The 21,396-nt window shown below is 46.2% G+C and overlaps 1 protein-coding gene across 1 annotated transcript; it reads left to right on the forward strand.

Annotated features, from left to right (window-relative positions):
- Window positions 1-13,663: 13,663 nt before the first annotated feature.
- Window positions 13,664-16,162, forward strand: LOC143809814 (uncharacterized). The gene is made up of 3 exons (XM_077292813.1): window positions 13,664-14,042; window positions 14,462-14,590; window positions 15,537-16,162. The coding sequence occupies exons 1-3, from the start codon at window positions 13,679-13,681 to the stop codon at window positions 16,118-16,120; spliced, it is 1,077 nt and encodes a 358-aa protein (XP_077148928.1). The 5' UTR covers window positions 13,664-13,678; the 3' UTR covers window positions 16,121-16,162.
- The last annotated feature ends 5,234 nt before the right edge of the window (window positions 16,163-21,396 follow it).

Raw genomic sequence — 21,396 nt, forward strand, 5'->3', positions numbered from 1 at the left:
ATTGTTTTTCTCCCGATTTGACTTTGTTGTCTCGTATTTACCAGGTTCAAAGAATGTGAAGGCCGATGCTCTTTCCAGGAGCTTTGTGCCTGATGCTCCTGGAGTCGCTGAACCTGTTGGTATTCTTAAGGATGGTATTATCTTGTCAGCTATTTCTCCTGATCTGTGACGTGTGTTGCAGAGATTTCAGGCTGATAGGCCTGATTCTTGTCCACCTGACAGACTGTTTGTGCCTGATAAGTGGACCAGCAGAGTCATTTCCGAGGTTCATTCCTCGGTGTTGGCAGGTCACCCAGGAATTTTTGGCACCAGAGATCTGGTGGCCAGATCCTTTTGGTGGCCTTCCTTGTCTAGGGATGTGCGGTCATTTGTACAGTCCTGTGGGACTTGTGCTCGAGCTAAGCCTTGCTGTTCTCGTGCCAGCGGGTTGCTCTTGCCCTTGCCTGTCCCTAAGAGACCTTGGACACATATCTCCATGGATTTCATTTCTGATCTTCCGGTGTCTCAGGGCATGTCTGTTATCTGGGTGATATGTGATCGCTTCTCCAAGATGGTCCATTTGGTTCCTTTGCCTAAACTGCCTTCCTCTTCCGATCTGGTTCCTGTGTTTTTCCAGAACGTGGTTCGTTTGCACGGCATCCCTGAGAATATTGTGTCAGACAGAGGATCCCAGTTCGTTTCCAGATTCTGGCGATCCTTTTGTAGTAGGATGGGCATTGACTTGTCGTTTTCGTCTGCTTTCCATCCTCAGACTAATGGACAGACGGAGCGAACTAATCAGACTTTGGAGGCTTATTTGAGGTGTTTTGTCTCTGCTGATCAGGACGATTGGGTGACCTTCTTGCCGTTAGCTGAGTTTGCCCTTAATAATCGGGCTAGTTCCGCCACCTTGGTTTCGCCGTTTTTCTGCAACTCTGGTTTCCACCCTCGTTTTTCTTCGGGTCATGTGGAACCTTCTGACTGCCCTGGGGTGGATTCTGTGGTGGATAGGTTGCAGCGGATCTGGAATCTTGTGGTGGACAACTTGAAGTTGTCACAGGAGAGGGCTCAGCGCTTTGCCAACCGCCGCCGCGGTGTGGGTCCCCGACTACGTGTTGGGGATTTGGTATGGCTTTCTTCCCGCTTTGTTCCTATGAAGGTTTCCTCTCCCAAATTTAAACCTCGTTTTATTGGTCCTTACAAGATATTGGAAATTCTTAATCCTGTATCCTTTCGCCTGGATCTACCTGTGTCGTTTTCTATCCACAACGTGTTTCATAGGTCCTTGTTGCGGCGGTACATTGTGCCTGTGGTTCCTTCTGCTGAGCCTCCTGCTCCGGTGTTGGTTGAGGGCGAGTTGGAGTACGTGGTGGAGAAGATCTTGGATTCTCGTCTCTCCAGGCGGAGGCTTCAGTACCTGGTCAAGTGGAAGGGCTATGGTCAGGAAGATAATTCCTGGGTGGTCGCCTCTGATGTTCATGCGGCCGATTTAGTTTGTGCCTTTCACGCCGCTCATCCTGATCGCCCTGGTGGTCGTGGTGAGGGTTCGGTGACCCCTCACTAAGGGGGGGGTACTGTTGTGATTTTGCTTTTTGCTCCCTCTAGTGGTCATTAGTGATTTGACTCTGGAGCGTCTGTCTTTTCCTATATCCTCACCTGGGCCATTAGTTCAGGGGCGTTGCTATATAAGCTCCCTGGACCTTCAGTTCAATGCCTGGCATCGTTGAAATCAGAGCTAATCTGTTGTGCTCTTGTCCTCTGATCCTGGTTCCTGCGTGTTTAAGCTAAGTCTGCTTCTTTGCTTTTTGCTTTTGTTTTGTTTGGTATTTTTGTCCAGCTTGTTCCTATCTGTATCCTGACCTTTGCTGGAAGCTCTAGGGGGCTGGTGTTCTCCCCCCGGACCGTTAGACGGTTCGGGGGTTCTTGAATCTCCAGCGTGGATTTTTATAGGGTTTTTGTTGACCAGATAAGTTATCTTGCTATATTCTGCTATTAGTAAGCTGGCCTCTCTTTGCTGAACCTGGTTCATTTCTGTGTTTGTCATTTCCTCTTACCTCACCGTTATTATTTGTGGGGGGCTTGTATCTTGCTTTGGGGTCCCTTTCTCTGGAGGCAAGAGAGGTCTTTGTTTTCTTCTCCTAGGGGTAGTTAGATTCTCCGGCTGGCGCGAGTCATCTAGCGATCACCGTAGGCATGATCCCCGGCTACTTCTAGTGTTGGCGTTAGGAGTAGCTATTTGGTCAACCCAGTTACCACAGCCCTATGAGCTGGATTTTTGTATCTTGCAGACTTACACGTTCCTCTGAGATCCTGTCCACTGGGGTCATAACACAGCTCACTACAAGGATACAAAGCATTCAGGATTATGTAATTCACAGTCCTATGTCAGAACCTAAAATACCAATTCCTGAGCTGTTCTCTGGAAATAGGTCTAGGTTTTTGAATTTCAAAAATAATTGCAAATTGTTTCTTTCTCTGAGACCTCATTCCTCTGGTGACCCTGCTCAGCAAGTTAAAATTATTATTTCTTTGTTACGTGGTGACCCTCAAGATTGGGCATTCTCCCTGGCGCCAGGAGATCCTGCATTGCTAAATGTGGATGCGTTTTTTCTGGCGCTTGGATTGCTTTATGAGGAACCTAATCTAGTGGACCAGGCAGAAAAGATTTTGCTGGCTCTCTCTCAGGGTCAGGATGAAGCAGAGGTTTACTGTCAGAAGTTTAGGAAGTGGTCTGTGCTCACTCAATGGAATGAGTGTGCCCTGGCAGCGATTTTCAGAAAGGGTCTTTCTGAAGCCCTTAAGGATGTTATGGTGGGGTTCCCCACGCCTGCGGGTCTGAATGAGTCTATGCAATGTGACAGGATTCTGACCAGAATTGAACGGCAAAATCACAGACGTCAGAATGGGTTGTGCTTTTACTGTGGTGACTCCACTCATGTTATCGCTGACTGTTCTAAGCGCACAAAAAGGTTCGCTAAGTCTGTCACCATTGGTACTGTACAGCCTAAATTCATTTTGTCTGTTACTTTGATTTGCTCTCTGTCATCCTACTCTATTATGGCTTTTGTGGATTCAGGCGCTGCCCTGAATTTGATAGATTTGTCATTTGCCAGGCGCTGTGGTTTTATCTTGGAGCCATTGCAATTCCCTATTCCACTAAAGGGAATTGATGCTACACCATTGGCCAAGAATAAGCCTCAGTACTGGACTCAAGTGACTATGTGCATGACTCCTGCACATCAGGAGGTTATTCGCTTTCTGGTGTTACATAATTTGCATGATGTTGTCGTGTTGGGTCTGCCATGGCTGCAGGTTCATAATCCAGTCCTGGATTGGAAAGCAATGTCTGTGTCAAGTTGGGGTTGTCAAGGGGTACATGGCGATGTTCCTTTGGTGTCAATTGCTTCTTCTACTCCTTCTGAAGTCCCTGAATTTTTGTCGGATTACCAGGATGCATTTGATGAGCCCAAATCCAGTGCCCTACCTCCTCATAGGGATTGTGATTGTGCTATAAATTTGATTCCTGGTAGTAAGTTCCCTAAGGGTCGACTTTTTAATTTATCTGTACCAGAACATACCGCTATGTGGACTTATATAAAGGAGTCTTTGGAGAAAGGGCATATTCGTCCGTTCTCGTCACCTTTGGGTGCAGGGTTCTTTTTTGTGGCCAAGAAGGATGGTTCTCTGAGACCCTGTATAGATTATCGCCTTCTTTGGGACACTGCGGCTTACGCCGCTGTCCCCTGACTGCCGCGCCTTCCCCTGTGTTAAAAGCAGATCTCCCATTTTGTGGCCAAATGGGATATGGGGTTAACTCCCCGCGTAGGGGGCGGGGCTTATCCCCTGCTCCTGGCGTCCGGAAGTGCTGATAGCACATCCGATCCCTGAACCCAGACCTGTTGGGCTGCCGGATCATGGACCCGCTGGAGCATGCGGTGAGGGATAGGATCGTCAGGGAAGGAAGCGCTTGGTTAGCAGCTTTGCTGACTGGGAGCGACTCCTTCCCTGCTATGGTGCAGGTGGTGCCGCCGGAGGGTCGGCGCTCTCGCAGAGCCACCCGGCCTCCGGCACGGCTGAGCCCGCCATTATATTCAAAGAAGAGCGTGCGCAATTCGTGTGCGCGCGCTTCTTTTGACTCAGACGCCAGGCGCGTTAGTACGGCGGGAAGCAGCGTCGTACCTTAGGTGGGGGAGGCTCAGGGATCGGCGCTGCGCGGCACGTTTAGTAGTACAGCCCCTGCTGCCCCAGTTACAGGAAGAAGGAGTGCAGGTCTGCAAGTGCCAGCGTTAGTATCTGGTACTGCAATCTTACTTGGAAACAGCATGGGGGGAGCCCAGGGAACGTCTGCTTCCTCACAGGATGCAGGCTCTGCAGAAAAGGAGACTGAGGCTCCGCAGGGGGGCATCCCACCACTTTCTAGGAACATGGGGGAAGTTATGGCCAATATTGACAGGAGCAGGGATACGGCAGCTCCAGTGCAGCCAAATGTGGGTTCACCTCGCATAATATCAGCGCCCGGACAGCATAGCGCATACTCCCAGTCTAGTATAGGGGGAGAGTCACAGTTTCCATCCTACCCACTCCTCTTTAGTACCCCGTATTCGCAAATACCAGGCGGGCAAATAACTCCCTCTCAGGCGGCGGTAGTCGAACATCAGAACGCCCCAGCGTCGCTATCGCTGATGGCAACCGGTGTTCGTTCCCCAATTCAGGGTGCTGGCACCCCGGCTCTGGATAACAGATGGAGTGCGGGTATCCGCTCCGCGCGCAGATTATCATCGTCATCCCCCAGAGGGCACCGCAGAAATAGACATAGGAAGCGCGGTCGTTCTGACAGCAAGCGGCGTTCATATCGATCCAGGTCCAGCCGGCGCAGTAGGCGGTCTAGAGCATCACGTTGGCGCTCGCCTTCGTCATCCGGTAGTTCTTCAAGCAGGTCGCACAGGCAGGAGTCTTCTCGTCGTAGGTCCATACATCGCACGGAACGTCAAGGTTCGATGACTCCCGTGGCACGGGACACAAGCCGACCGGATGTCGGTGCACCAATTGGTGAGTACCCCTTTGTTGGGGCTTGGGGGGGGGAGAGAACCAACACCATCCTTTCAGACACAGTAGCCAATGCGGCCACAGGGAATAGGATTTATGTTAATCCAAAAATACTGCAACCGTCAGGATCGTGCAGGCAACCCCTCCCTCCTCGCCCGGACATTTATATAGATGGTCTGTTTTGTGGTGTCCCTCCGTTAGGGGCTCACTTGGACAGCGTCATCAAGGAACAAATTAGGGCCAATGAGTTCGTCGATATATGGTCCCTGGTTTCCACGGACCAACACTCAATCGATAGAGAGAGACGTTTGGGTGATAAGACATACGAACGGAAGCCAAAAGTTGCAAAAACCATTAATAACTGGTTGCAAGCTTTTGCGGTCCTAGGATGTGTTATGCGGGAGAAGCACCCCGAGAGGTGCTCTGAGCTTTTTATATACTTAGATAGCATCTATAATTCATATAAGGCTCACGGGGGATCAGCATGGTGGAAATATGAAGATTTCCGCCGTCGCTTGTCCGTCAATCCCCAATTAGGCTGGGTGTGAAAGCCACGGATTCGTGGCTTCGCCTGATGATGGCCCAAAAAATGACTCAATCCTTTCATGGGCCCGCTGCCGGGTCCAATAGCAACACGGCAGCAGCATCTATTCGGAGGCCAGGTTCGTGCTGGTCATTTAATGAAGGACACTGTAAGTTCTACGGGCCCTGCAAATATAGGCACGAGTGTTCAACGTGCGGTGGACCCCACTCCGTGGCAAAATGCGCACGGCCGTCCCAAAAAGCTAACCCCGGAAAAAACCCCTCTACAGGTGGGGTTACCGACGCCAGTGAGCATAGAAAGAATGGGGCCGTGGCTGGACAAATACCCCAATAAGTCGGCAGCGGCGCAACTGCGGTTCGGCTTTTCCTATGGTTTTTTCATCCCGTTTAATCGGTCCCTTGAGTCACAGTCAGCTCCAAATTTACAATCAGCTAGGGAATTACCCAACATTTTGGCAGAGAAATTGGGCAAGGAAATCGGGTTGGGTCGCTTCCGCGGCCCTTTTAAGACACCCCCTTTTCCTAATTTACGTGTTTCACCCCTAGGTATAGTTCCCAAAAAGGAGGCAGGCAAGTACCGGCTTATTCATCACCTGTCCTACCCCAAGGGGATGTCGGTTAACGATGGTATGCCCAGTGAGGATTCAGCCGTTACTTATATTTCCTTCGACAAAGCAGTGGATTTAGTCAGAAACGCCGGTCCGGGGGCCCTTATGGCCAAGTCGGACATAGAATCCGCTTTCCGTCTACTTCCGGTTCACCCGGATTGCTACCACTTACTGGGAGCCAAATTTGAGGATGTTTACTATGTTAAGTCCTTTTCAGTCCCTGGCTTACTGGAGGTAAGCTTCCAGGTAAATGACACGCAAACAAAGTATTGTGTGATCATAACAGGGAAAGCTCAGGAGCCCGTCTGACTCACCGGGTGCTCACCCATCCTTTATACAGAAAAGAGTTATACATTTTAAGACATGCGCACAAGCGCTCATATTCTCTTACAAAGCTTATCTATACTGTGAAATTTACGACCTCTAGTATGTAGGTACAAGATTACAGCAAAGAAGAGGAATGCGTTCATAAAAGGAAATGTCAACTTGCTCAAGTTTCTTGATATGAGCCAGATGAGTCCAGGAGAAAGATACAATGGATTCTTTCAGTCTAATCTCTACAATTCCCCCCTTTGACATATTCCTTTTATTTATTACCATAGGGCTAAAGACAAAGCCTTTATTTTTGGTATTACACATGTACACGCTTATATTATCAAATCTAGTATTAATTCTTCTATTGCAAATTATTTTCTTCTTTAGCAGTATACTAAAATATAAAAACAAAAATTAGTACAGTAATATTAATTAGAATCACTAGAGGATAACATAAGAATAAAGAAGAAAATTTATACTCTTGCATCTATTACACAAAGTTTATCTGTGCATACTGAGATACCCTTGAGCACAATCTGGAATAGTACGTATATGACTACAATAATCATAACTATATGTATTATGCTCTGCATGATCCCAGCAACCCACCCACCGATTCCTCTGAACCAGTTGGCTGGGTTAAGAAAAGAAAAGGTATCTGACCACCAGCTATCCTTATTCTGGTCATTATCTTTGTCATACTGATCTCTGAGTCGTTGTACGTCCTTTAATTTAAATGTCATGTACTAATTTTCTATGATGTTGTACGAATCTATTGTTCAAAGGGGTTAGAGAATTTAGTCTATCCCATGCCTCCGTTGAGGTTAACACTATTAACATCAATATTCTGAGTTTTATACTGCTCTTTTGCAATGGCTTGCATGTATCCATGATGCCTTTCCTTCAAGCTTGACTGATGTAGGTGTTGTCAACAGGACTTGGAAGGGTCCGTCAAATCTTGGTTCAAGAGCCTTTCTGGTGTGTCTTTTTACATAGACTTGATCACCTGGTTCCAACTTGTGACTTCCTTCAATGTTGTCAGGATCTGGAAGAGAAGCAAAAACTTGTGCATGCACCTTAGTTAATTGTTTCTGAAGATTTTGCACATAAGAAGTCAATGACTCAATATTTAACACAAGTTGCTGTGGAAAATAACATCCTAAATTGGCAGTCCTGCCAAACAAAATTTCATATGGAGACAGTTTAGTCTTACCCCTTGGGGTATTGCGTATTGAGTAAAGGGCCAGTGGAAGGCATTCTGTCCAAGGCTTTCCTGTTTCAGCCATGGCTTTCTGTATTTTTAATTTTAAAGTTCCATTCATGCGTTCCACCTTACCAGAACTTTGAGGATGGTACGGAGTGTGTAACTGACTTTCAACACCCAACATTTTCAGTACATTTTGAAATATTTCTCCAGTGAAATGAGTACCCCTATCTGACTCGATCACTTCAGGGAGACCGTAACGGGGTATCAGTTCGGCAACTAGCTTTACAGCAGTGTTTTTAGCTGAAGCCTTCCGAACTGGATAGGCCTCTGGCCACCCTGAGAACATGTCCACACACACCAACACATACTCATACCCATTACTTTTTGGCAGCTGGATAAAGTCTATTTGTAATCGCTGAAACGGATAGAGAGGTCGGACGTGGTGCTTCATAGGGGTCTTTGTTGTCTGTCCGGGATTATGTGTTAGGCATATAACGCATGCAGCACAATAGTCTCTTGCGTAGTTGCCAAAACCTGGAGCCAACCAGACTTGCTTTGCCAGTAGTGTCATTGCATTTGCAGACACATGAGTAGGGTGGTGCAGTCCACCACCTACAATCGGGTACCAGGCTCTAGGTAGACATATTAGTCCATCTTTCTTCCAAATTCCTGCTTGTTCTTCTGCCCCTTCCTTTTTCCACCTGTCCCTCTCCTCTTCTCCTGCATCTTCCTGTGCTTGTCTCAGTCTATCTTCAGTATTTTCTGTGGGGTTTACAGTATGAACCTGCTGTAAGGGTTTGACTGCTGCTGCTTTGGCTGCTTTGTCAGCCCTATCATTTCCCCTAGATTCCCTAGTGTCGAGTCTCACATGTGCAGCTACCTTAATTACTGCTACTTCTTTTGTTTCTTGTGCAGCCTCTAAGATCTGTTTGATCAGAGAAGCATGTTTTACAGGTTGTCCTGACGCTGTCATGTAACCTCTAGCTCTCCAGATTACTCCAAAATCAAACACAATACCATGTGCATACCTAGAATCAGTGTATATATTAGCTGTCTGATTCTCAGCTATTTTTAGCGCTTCAATCAATGCTGTTAGTTCTGCTTCTTGTGCAGACTGTTTCGGTGGAAGTGGCTCAGCTTTGAGAGTTTCAGATTCTGACACAACTGCATACCCTATATGGAAGTTATCTGTGTCATCTGCAAACCTACTACCATCTATAAACAGCTCTAAATCTGGATTTTGAAGTGGTGTTTCGGATACATTGGGTAAGCCTGCTGTTTCTTGTAAAATGAGCTCTGTACAATCATGTGTGTCTGTAGGGAAAAAAATTTGCGTGTGGATCAGTGTCCTTATTCCCCCCTTCAGACTCGAGAGGTAGCAGTGTTGCTAAATTGAGAGTCTGAAGCCTAGCAAATGTGATAGTAGAGGGGAGCAGCAAAGAACACTGTAGCTGCAAATGTCTGGCCATGGAAATGTGTTTTGGTTGGACCTGGTTTAATATCCCATAAACATCATGTGTAGTTTGAACTGTGAGTGGATGCTCTAGGACAATTTCTGATGCTTTATCCAACAATAGCGAGACAGCAACAACCACACGTACACAGGTTGGCGCTGCTTTAGCTACTGGATCTAACCTTGCTGAAAGATATGCAATTGGTCTTTGTTTCCCTGCATGCTTCTGGGTAAGAACGCCTGTAGCATGGGAATCAACTTCTGCAGCCATAAGCTGAAATGGTTTTGTGTAGTCTGGTAGCCCTAACGCTGGAGCTGAAACAAGGGCATCTTTTAATTGTTGGAACGAAATCTGACCTTCTTTTGTCAACAAATAAGGTTCACTTTTTACACAGTCATACAGTGGTTGCATTAGTTGACTGGCATGTATAATCCATTGTCTACAATGAGACACTATTCCTAAAAATGCTCGTAGCTGTTTATGATTTCTAGGCTCATTCATCTGTCTTATTGCTTCAGTTCTTTGAGGTGTAAGATGCTTTTTACCTTGAGAAATGCAATGACCTAGAAAGACCACTTTGGTCTGACAAACTTGTAGCTTTTGTCTATTCACTTTACACCCTTCTTTTCCTAGAAAACATAGTAAACTTACAGTGGACCTTTCTGCAGTTTCTAGATCTGGGCAGCAAAGTAGTAGGTCATCCACATACTGCAAAATTACTACCTGTGATTCAGGTTCAAACCTTTGAAGAACTGTTTGTAGGGCATTTGAATAAAGAGTAGGGGAGTGTATCATTCCCTGTGGAAGGCGTGTCCACGCCAACTGTTTGCCCTTAAATGTAAATGCAAACAAATGCCAACTATCTTGGTGTAAAGGAACCGAGAAAAATGCATTTGAAAGATCTATTACAGTAAACACTTGAGAACTGGCTGGTATCTGTGATAGTAACGTATGAGGATTGGGTACAACTGGGGTGATTGGATCTAGAACTTTGTTTATTTCTCTTAGATCATGTACCATACGATATTTGGGCATAGAACTCTTATCAAGAGTTCTCTTCTTGACTGGATACAGAGGAGTGTTAGCAGGTGATTGTATCTCTACCAAAACTCCTTTCTCTCTATATCCCTCTATCTGTTTTGTAATTGCTAATTCCTGCTGGGCACTCACAGGGTATTGTCTGAGCTGTGGGAGAACAGTTCCTGGTTGCACAGATAATTTTACAGGAGAGATATGCAATAATCCCACATCAGTGTCACCCTGTGCCCACAGTGTTTCTGGGATCATTGAGAGGTCTAGATCTGTGGTGTACTCTTTTTCTTCAGCATAATCCTCAAAAGCCTGAATTCTGACATATTGTTCTAATGATTCTGCATCATCAGGGATAGTCAGCATAACTGTGCCATCTTCCCTAAATTTGATGTTAGCTTCTAATTTCTTTAGTACATCAGTTCCTAACAGACATGTTGGGGCACCTCTGGCATACAAAAATCTGGATGCAAAACATTTAGGTCCTAATGAGACCTCTAGGGGCACAGTATATGGCAGTGTTCGAATTACCCCATCATAACCCTCAGCAAAAGTTGTTTGTTCTGAAATATCTTCCGGATTCGGAAGAAAATCTTGATTCAAAATTGAGGAAGTTGCACCTGTATCTATCAAAAATGGAATCTCTCTCCCCCCCACATTCACCTGTATCATAGGTCTCCTAGCTGGTAGGGAAGTTTGTAACACATCGAGTCAATCTGAATCTGGTATGGGACCATCTATGATGGTAGATTTCTGCTGGTTGTCCGTTTGGGGAGGGTTATTTCTGGGAACAAATTTGCCTGACTTTATATCTGCCAACTTCTTCCTGCACTCTCTTTGGAAATGACCTGGCTTTTTACAGTAGTGGCAAAGAAAATTGTGTCTCACTCTTCCTCCTGTATTAGCTTGTGCTATTCTAACAGGCTTATGATTCTCTCTCATATCCATGGCTATTCCTAAACATCGTTGTTTCACAATATTTGGTTGTTCAATTGTTCTCCAATCTGGAGTAGAGGATTTAAATTTTTCTCTGATTTTCGGATCTAGCCCCTCTATTAATTGTTTTGTAAAAAGTCTCCTTACTGAAGCATCAGTCAAATCCAATCCTTCATCCCTAAAGCTATTTTCTAGTTCCTGACTATATTCTTCAATATTTTGCCCAAATTTCTGCATAATCACACCTGTAGACCCCCTTTCCCTCTGTTTTCCTCTCATGAAAATTATTAATGCCTCTGTGAACTGGGTACCTGATGCTTCTGTCTGTAAGGCACCCCCTTCTGCCACTGGTCTATTGGGCTGTAAGTGTGTCAATAATTCCTGAAAAAGTCCGGGGGACATTTTCATTCTACATAATTCTTCCCCGTCCGCCCAGACCCCAGCATGAGTCTGCATGATTTGTTGTATATACTGTGCAAATCTAACTGGAAACTGGATAGGATCTGGTGCGTTATGTAAGAGGGACATACCCTCAGCAGGGGACCAAGGGAAGTATTGTCTGGTCTGATGATATCTGGTGTTCATTACCCCGTCAGCACCAGCTTCTCTAAAAGGTCTTGGTACTACCCTAACAGGGGCAAGTACAGCGCCATATCTAGGTGTACCACAGGCTAGGCAATCATTTCTCCAATCTGGATTTTGTTGTCCACAGTGTGAACATTCCCATCCTCCTACCCCACCAAGATTGGGATACAAGGCTGGAAATTGTTTTCCTCCTTCTGCTCTTCCAGATGGTACAAATGATTGGGCTTTTGGATCTAGGTAAGGTGGTGGGATTATGTCACAACTTTTTCCCTTTCCCATGATCCATTTGGAAGTGTCTGGATCATACTTCCAATTCTCCTCTTTTGCTGTTTTTGAGACCTCTATCATACAATGTATGATTTCTTCCCACCCATTGTCTTTGATAATTCCACCTCGTTCTTTACTCAGTCTTTCCCATTCTGTACTGAACATAAGTGCTTCTGAAATTCCCAATTTTCCTCTTACTCTTCTAATCTGTCTTCTGACTATCTTTCCACATCTTTCCTGTATGATATCTGCTGCTTCCACTTGTCCTAAGACAGTTTTGGTCTGTTTATTTCCCATTTTTCTTTTCAATATTAGCTATGACTACCCTAGGTGACGTTTGGACAATCACTTACTCTATGGTGATGTCTCGTTGCCTTCTCTCCTAGGGAGCTAAAATATCCTTTCAATATTTGCTATTTCTACCCCAGGTGACGTTTGGACAACCACTTCCTCTGTTGGTGGCGTCTCGTTGCCTTCTCTCCTAGGGAGCTAAAATATTGAAGGGCTTGTCTGCTCTGTTTCTTCTAATATGCAGGACGTACTTAAGTGCTATTATGCACACAGACCCAGCAACACCATACAGATCACAAAACTTTCTGTGTCAGTTAGCATACTTGTCCCAGGCTCATGAAAACCGCGTCCTGGGCTCATTCTATCACACCTTATCCAGGGAATGTAGAAACAAGTTCTATAGGAGAGTCAAGCATGGGCGGAGGTCTCCCAGAAGGACGCTACCTCATAACCCAGTTAGGCTGACTTCACCAATAACCTTGTTCTAACAATCGTGGCTTATTGTTCTACGTACTTCTATTCTTCTTTCACAACATGTCACAACCTTCACACTGTTCACACACTGTTCACACACTGTTCACACACTGCCAGGGACTAGACTCATAAATCTATACAATATGGTAACCCGAGTTCTATAGGTATCTACTCACTACTAGACTAACCCAGCATGACACGGCTCATAGAGATCTTTCGGATAATACAGGGCAGATAAAAGAGAACTAATAATGTCTCTTACCTGGCCAGGTTTTTTTTTTTTTTTTCATTTGCCGTCCATTATCCCAGATCTCCGTTGTCCGTATCCGCAGGTAAATCTTGAGTAAATACTCTCGCCTCGGGTCCCTGTTCGGGCGGCCAAGAAATGTTAAGTCCTTTTCAGTCCCTGGCTTACTGGAGGTAAGCTTCCAGGTAAATGACACGCAAACAAAGTATTGTGTGATCATAACAGGGAAAGCTCAGGAGCCCGTCTGACTCACCGGGTGCTCACCCATCCTTTATACAGAAAAGAGTTATACATTTTAAGACATGCGCACAAGCGCTCATATTCTCTTACAAAGCTTATCTATACTGTGAAATTTACGACCTCTAGTATGTAGGTACAAGATTACAGCAAAGAAGAGGAATGCGTTCATAAAAGGAAATGTCAACTTGCTCAAGTTTCTTGATATGAGCCAGATGAGTCCAGGAGAAAGATACAATGGATTCTTTCAGTCTAATCTCTACAACTATTACGACACATGTCTCCCCATGGGGTGCTCAATTTCCTGTTTTTATTTTGAATTATTCAGCACGTTTTAGAATGGGTTGCTCGCGAGATCACCCGGCTAACTGCCATTACTCATTACCTTGATGACTTTTTGATAGTTGGCCCAGCTGATTCAGACGCCTGTTCCTCAGCCCTGGCCCAATTCAAAGATGCCATGACATATTTTGGGGTCCCACTTTCCCCCGAGAAGACGATAGGGCCAGTATCAGTGATCACATTCCTTGGTATTGAAATCGACACGGTCGCCATGGAATTTAGATTGCCGAAAGACAAAATCGACAAATTGCTGGATCTCATTAATGGGTGCATTTCGGTTGGCAAAGTCACATTGACGCAAATGCAGTCACTTCTTGGCTCATTAAATTTTGCATGCAGGATCATGCCAGCGGGCAGGATATTTTCTCGCAGATTGACGATTGCCACGAGAGGAGTGAAACAACGTCATCACAGAATCAGGATAACAGCTCAGTTACGTTCTGATTTAAACACATGGAAGATGTTTCTCAGCAATTACAATGGTAGGACTTGCTTTCAGGAGGCAGAGTGTTCAAACGATGATATTGGTTTGTTTTTTGCAGCGTCAGGCCACACGGGTTTCAGTGTTCGTTTCGGCAGCCAAATATGCTCTGCACTATGGCCTGCTTCCTGATTTGCCAGGAAGTGTAATGGTGACCCAACCTTGATTGACCTTTTCCCTGTTGCGGTGGCCATGGAAATATGGGGCCCACTATTGGCCAACAAGCGAATCCGGTTACACCTTGAAACCGTTGGCGGGGCGCATGCCATCAACTACCTAGCATCTCCTTCACTTTTGGTTTTAGACCTGATTAGATTCATAGTTTTAAAATGTTTAATGTTTAATGTTTGGTTCAAAGCTAATACATTACCCAGTAACAATGAGACTGTTCCAGATTTAGTAACTGGGATTTATTCACAGGACCTATGGGATTTGCGTCTTCAGGAACGTTTGGAGGAGGTGGATTGCCCATGTTCAATCTGGGATGTCCTGGGGACCTGATGCCGCTAATACGCTCATCGGTAGCTCCGTCGACCTGGAGAGCCTATGGTAAGGCATGGGAGGAGTGGTGTCTTTTAGCAGACGGAAAGCCGGTGGGGTCTTTGGATGATGTGCGGATGCAGGTGACCATGGCATTTCTATCCAAAATGCATGCCAAGGGAGTATCGGGTGCGGTTGCGCGCAATCGTGTGTCTGCGTTAGCCTTCCATTTTAAATTGCGAGGGTGGTCAGATTCCACGAAACATTTTTTAGTCAGTCAGCTACTAAAAGGTTGGCGCCGAGTGGATAAGCATTGTGACAACAGGCGTCCTATCTCCTTTGACTTGCTAGTTAGCTTGGTTAAGTCTGCGGTATCAGTTTGCGATTCTAACTATGAAGCTGCACTCACATCAGCGGCTTTTGGCCTGGCGTTTTTTGGGGCCATGCGGGTCAGTGAGATCTTACCCACGGCCTTAAATAAACCGGGTGGACTGAGGCGAGATGATGTTTTAATTTGTGACGATGGTCTCAGGATCAGAATATGTAAATCTAAAACTGATCAGGAGGGCAGGGGGATTTGGTTCCCAATATTTGCCATCAACAAGGATGTTTGCCCATTAACGTTAATTAAGAACTTCATGCGGGTGAGAAAGGATGGTGATCAATTTTTCATGCATGAGAATGGCCTTCCTCTAGTGTCGGGTCAATTCTTAGCCATATTGAGACGCGCGTTGTCGTTTTTGGGAATGCCCGCGGCAGAATTTGGGACTCATTCTTTTCGAATAGGCGCAGCAACTGAAGCCTCCAGGGCGGGTTTATTTGATTCAGAGATTCAAAGGGTGGGTAGATGGAAATCCCGTTGTTTTGCTAGATGTATCAGGCCTGACTTATTGTTATAAAATTTTGGTTTTGTTTTGTCAAAACAATAAAAGAAGCAGCTTCAGGGATAAATCGGAGAAGTTATCATTAGTGTTTGATTATTGTATGTTAATTAATTGTATTCTTTAATTCCTAGATGGAGTGCGACCCAGCGTCTGGATTGTGGGTCACTCATACATCTATTGGGCAGCTCGTCGTGCTGAATTGTGCCCAGGAGGGAGATCCTTGGGTTTTGATGATGTCGACGTGATATGCCGTAGTATGAGAGGTCTGACGTGGTCCCAAGTGCTGCCGGAGGTCGTTCACATTGCACGGGTGTCTTCATCTCCCGCCATTGTGGTTATCCATGCCGGAGGAAATGACCTGGCTTCGTCTCCACTTGCCGAGCTGCTTACGCTTATCAGATCTGATATGGACAAATTCCCGAGTTTTTTCCCGCTGATGCGACTAGTCTGGTCTGAGGTTATCCCAAGACTGGTGTGGCGGGGTGCCAGGGAATTGGATGCTATGGAGAGATCCAGACGTACTTTGAACCAGAGGATATCGCGCTTCGTGAGATTTAAGAATGGTGTAGTGGTAAGGCACCACCGTCTGGAGGGAGACAATTCCGGTTTTCTTCTTCCAGACGGAGTTCATTTGAACGAGGCGGGTTTGGATATTTTCCTCAATGGGCTTCGTGAAGGCGTGGTACAGGCTATGCATTCTTTGGGGGGGTCGTAGCTCTCTGTATTCGCTCCTCCTTGGCGGAAGGGTGGAGTTTTGTTGGTGGTGAAGATACCTGCCCAGGAGTCCGGAAGGCAGTTAATCTCCCTACACCCAAATTTGTTGGCAGATATTGCCTGTTTTTATAAGCTGCGACCAAATATTTTACCCAAAGTTAAAAGATGGAAGTTTTATGCTTATATTTCCCAATAAAAGTCTTCAATTTTGATAATTTGTGTGTGTCACTTAATGGGAGTAAACGGTTATGGGTCGTAGCAGTCTTTGGGACACTGCGGCTTACACCGCTGTCCCCTGACTGCTGCGCCTTCCCCTGTGTTAAAAGCAGATCTCCCATTTTGTGGCCAAATGGGATATGGGGTTAACTCCCCGCATAGGGGGCGGGGCTTATCCCCTGCTCCTGGCGCCCGGAAGTGCTGATAGCACATCCGATCCTTGGACCCGGACCTGTTTCCCGCCCTCCCTCCCCTTTTGTTATGGTTTGTTTCAGTTGCAGCTGCGGAAGGGTGGAGTTTTGTTGGTGGTGAAGATACCTACCCGGGAGTCCGGAAGGCAGTTAATCTCCCTACACCCAAATTTGTTGGCAGATATTGCCTGTTTTTATAAGCTGCGACCAAATATTTTACCCAAAGTTAAAAGATGGAAGTTTTATGCTTATATTTCCCAATAAAAGTCTTCAATTTTGATAATTTGTGTGTGTCACTTAATGGGAGTAAACGGTTATGGGTCGTAGCAGTCTAAATAAAATCACGGTCAAATTTCAGTACCCTTTGCCTCTGTTGTCCGATCTGTTTGCTCAGATTAGGGGGGCTAGTTGGTTCACCAAGATAGATCTTCGAGGAGCTTATAATCTTGTGCGTATAAAGCAGGGCGATGAATGGAAAACAGCATTTAATGCGCCCGAAGGTCATTTTGAGTACTTGGTGATGCCTTTTGGGCTTTCTAATGCCCCTTCCGTGTTTCAGTCCTTCATGCACGACATCTTCCAAGAGTATCTGGATAGATTTATGATTGTGTACCTGGATGATATTTTGGTCTTTTCTGATGATTGGGAGTCTCATGTGAAGCAGGTCAGGATGGTGTTTCAGGTCCTGCGTGCCAATGCCTTGTTTGTGAAGGGCTCTAAATGTCTCTTTGGAGTCCAGAAGGTTTCCTTTTTGGGCTTTATTTTTTCCCCTTCTACTATCGAGATGGATCCAGTTAAAGTCCAGGCCATCTATGGCTGGACTCAACCTACATCAGTGAAGAGTCTTCAGAAGTTCTTGGGCTTTGCTAATTTTTACTGTCGCTTCATCACTAATTTTTCTAGTGTGGTTAAACCTTTGACGGATTTGACTAGAAAGGGTGCTGATGTGACGAATTGGTCTTCTGCGGCCGTTGAGGCCTTTCAGGAGGTGAAACGTCGGTTTTCTTCGGCTCCTGTCTTGCGTCAGCCTGATGTCTCCCTTCCCTTTCAGGTCGAGGTTGATGCTTCTGAGATTGGAGCAGGGGCTGTCTTGTCACAGAGAAGCTCTGATGGCTCGGTGATGAGACCATGTGCTTTCTTTTCTAGAAAGTTTTCGCCTGCCGAGCGGAATTATGATGTTGGTAATCGGGAGTTGTTGGCAATGAAGTGGGCATTCGAGGAGTGGCGACATTGGCTTGAGGGAGCCAAGCATCGCGTGGTGGTCTTGACGGATCACAAGAATTTGATTTATCTCGAGTCTGCCAAGCGGTTAAATCCTAGACAAGCTCGTTGGTCGCTGTTTTTCTCCCGTTTTGATTTCGTGGTTTCGTACCTTCCGGGCTCAAAGAATGTGAAGGCTGATGCCCTTTCTAGGAGTTTTGTGCCTGACTCTCCGGGAGTTTCTGAGCCGGCTGGTATCCTCAGAGAGGGGGTGATTTTGTCTGCCATCTCCCCTGATTTGCGGCGGGTGCTGCAGGAATTTCAGGCCGATAGACCTGACCGTTGTCCACCGGAGAGACTGTTTGTCCCGGATAGATGGACCAGTAGAGTTATTTCTGAGGTTCATTCTTCGGTGTTGGCGGGTCATCCTGGGATTTTTGGTACCAGGGATCTGGTGGCCAGGTCCTTTTGGTGGCCTTCATTGTCGCGGGATGTGCGTTCCTTTGTGCAGTCCTGTGGGATTTGTGCTCGGGCCAAGCCTTGCTGTTCTCGTGCCAGTGGATTGCTTTTGCCTTTGCCTGTCCCGCAGAGGCCTTGGACGCATATTTCCATGGATTTTATTTCGGATCTTCCAGTCTCTCAGAGGATGTCTGTCATCTGGGTGGTTTGTGATCGTTTTTCTAAAATGGTCCATTTGGTGCCCTTGCCTAAGTTGCCCTCCTCCTCTGATTTGGTTCCGCTGTTTTTTCAGAATGTGGTTCATTTGCATGGTATTCCGGAGAACATTGTGTCTGACAGAGGATCCCAGTTTGTGTCCAGATTTTGGCGATCCTTTTGTGCTAAGATGGGCATTGATTTGTCTTTTTCTTCGGCCTTCCATCCTCAGACAAATGGCCAAACCGAACGAACTAATCAGACCTTGGAAGCTTATCTGAGATGTTTTGTTTCTGCTGATCAGGATGATTGGGTGACTTTTTTGCCATTGGCTGAGTTCGCCCTCAATAATCGGGCTAGTTCTGCTACTTTGGTTTTGCCTTTTTTTTTGTAATTCTGGTTTTCATCCTCGTTTTTCCTCAGGTCAGGTTGAGCCTTCTGATTGTCCTGGGGTGGATTCTGTGGTGGATAGGTTGCAGCAGATTTGGAACCACGTAGTGGACAATTTGACGTTGTCATAGGAGAAGGCTCAGCGCTTTGCTAATCGCCGTCGCTGTGTGGGTCCCCGACTTCGTGTGGGGGATTTGGTATGGTTGTCATCTCGTTACGTTCCTATGAAGGTTTCCTCTCCTAAGTTTAAACCTCGTTTCATCGGTCCTTATAAAATTTCAGAAATCCTCAATCCTGTGTCATTCCGTTTGGACCTCCCAGCATCTTTTGCCATTCATAATGTGTTCCATAGGTCATTGTTGCGGAGGTATGTGGTGCCTGTGGTTCCTTCTGTTGATCCTCCTGCTCCGGTGTTGGTCGAGGGTAAATTGGAGTATGTGGTGGAGAAGATCTTGGATTCTCGTATTTCGAGACGGAAGCTTCAGTACTTGGTTAAATGGAAGGGCTATGGTCAGGAGGATAATTCCTGGGTTGTTTGTTATGACCCCAATGGCAGAGGGTCTCAGAAATAATTACTAAGTCTGCAAACACAAAAAAAAACAGCTCATAGGGCAGTGGTAACTGAGCTGACCATATATCTAATCCTAGCACCACAAATAGAAGCAGCCGGGGAACGTGCCTACGTTGGTTCTAGACGTCTCGCGCCAGCCGGAGAACTAACTAACCCTAGAAGGGAAAAGAAAGACCTTTCTTGCCTCCAGAGAAAAGACCCCGAAAGTAGGATACAAGCCCCCAACAAATAATAACGGTGAGGTAAGAAGAAAAGACAAACGTAAGAATGAACTAGGTATTTAGCAAAGAGAGGCCCACTGACTAATAGCAGAATATAGTAAGATAACTTATATGGTCAGCAAAAACCCTATCAAAATATCCACGCTGGATATTCAAGAACCCCCGAACCGTCTAACGGCCCGGGGGGAGAACACCAGCCCCCTAGAGCTTCCAGCAAAGTCAGGAATCACATTTAGTACAAGCTGGACAAAAATAAGAGCAAAGCAATTAACCAAAAAACAAAGAAGCAGGACTTAGCTTAATTATGCACGAACCAGGACCAGCAGACAGGAGCAAACAGAAGGATCTGATTACAACGATGCCAGGCACTGGACTAAGGATCCAGGAAGTTTATATAGCAACACCCCTGGACTAACGGCCCAGGTGGGAGCCAAACTGAGGAAAGACAATCCCAGAGTCATATCACTAGTAACCACAAGAGGGAGCCAAAAAGTCTAATTCACAACAGTTGTTGCCTCTGATGTCCATGCTGCCGATTTGGTTCGTGCCTTTCATTTGGCTCGTCCTGATCGGCCTGGGGGCTCTGGTGAGGGTTCGGTGACCCCTCCTCAAGGGGGGGGTACTGTTGTGAATTCCGTTCTCGGGCTCCCTCCTGTGGTCGTGAGTGGTACTTTGTGAGTTCTGTTCATGGGCTCCCTCTGGTGGCTTTGAGTGTTACGGCTGGTCTGTAGCTGGACTCCAGCTGCCTCGTTTCCTGCTAGGCTTGCTGCCTATTTAACTCCACCTGGATCTTTACTTGTCGCCTGCTGTCGTTGTATTCAGTACTGGTTCAGATCTCTCTGGGACTTCCCTTGTGACCTGTCTCCCCGTGGAGAAGCTAAGTTTATGCTACTCTATTTTTGCTCATTGCTATTTGAAAATGTTTCTCAGTATATGATGAGTTCAGTCCAGCTTGCTTATATGCTATTTGATTGCTAGCTGGAAGCTCTGGGGTGCGGAGTTGCGCCCCTCACATCGTGAGTCGGTGTGGGGGTCTTTTTGTATTCTCTGCGTGGATAATTTTTGTAGCATTTTATACTGACCGCACAGATTCCTTGCTATCCTCTTACTATTTAGTTATTAGCGGGCCTCATTTGCTAAAACCTATTTTCATTTCTATGTTTGTGTTTTCCTCTTAACTCACCGTCATTATTTGTGGGGGCTGCTCTCACTTTGGGGAAAATTTCTCTGAGGCAAGTGAGGCTTTGTTTCTCTCTAGGGGTAGCTAGTTTCTCAGGCTGTGCAGAGGCGTCTAGGCTGAGTTAGGAACGCTCCACGGCTGCCTATAGTGTGTGTTGATAGGATCAGGATTGCGGTCAGTAAAGTTCCCACATTCCCAGGGCTTGTCCTATTTTTGGTTTACCTATCAGGTCAGTTCATGTGTTCTTACCACCAGAACCATAACACGTGTGATCTGAAGTACCACAGCTCTTGGAAAGAGACATACAGAAAGCTGAATACTGTTCAGTGACCGTGCAGGAGAGTGAAGCAAAGGAGAGTAATATCAGGGGAGACCAGCTAAGAGCAGGCTGCCTCCCTCTGAAGCGCAGTTAACTGGTAGCCGGACCACCGAGGTTGTAAGGACTCTACGACTTACAGCAGAGACCGGCAGGACAGTTGTACTGCATGTTACCTGTCCACCTTAATACCCAGGAGGCACGGTGACACCCTTAGAGCCCGGAGCGTGCTAGAGTCCCTATAAACAGGCTCAAGTCACCAGTCATATGGGTTATGTCCTATCCTATATGGGGGACAGAGAGAGAACATTTGTGAGGACCTTATGTGAAGCCATAGG

This window comes from Ranitomeya variabilis, chromosome 2, assembly GCF_051348905.1.
Source record: "Ranitomeya variabilis isolate aRanVar5 chromosome 2, aRanVar5.hap1, whole genome shotgun sequence".
NCBI classification, from domain to species: Eukaryota; Metazoa; Chordata; class Amphibia; order Anura; family Dendrobatidae; genus Ranitomeya; species Ranitomeya variabilis.

Coding starts and splice junctions, on each gene's coding strand:
- LOC143809814 (XM_077292813.1), top strand. CDS start 13,679: ATGACATATTTTGGGGTCCCACTTTCCCCCGAGAAGACGATAGGGCCA. Junction 14,043..14,461: donor GTTTCTCAGCAATTACAATG/GTAGGACTTGCT, acceptor ATTTATTCACAG/GACCTATGGGATTTGCGTCT. Junction 14,591..15,536: donor GTCGACCTGGAGAGCCTATG/GTAAGGCATGGG, acceptor TTTAATTCCTAG/ATGGAGTGCGACCCAGCGTC.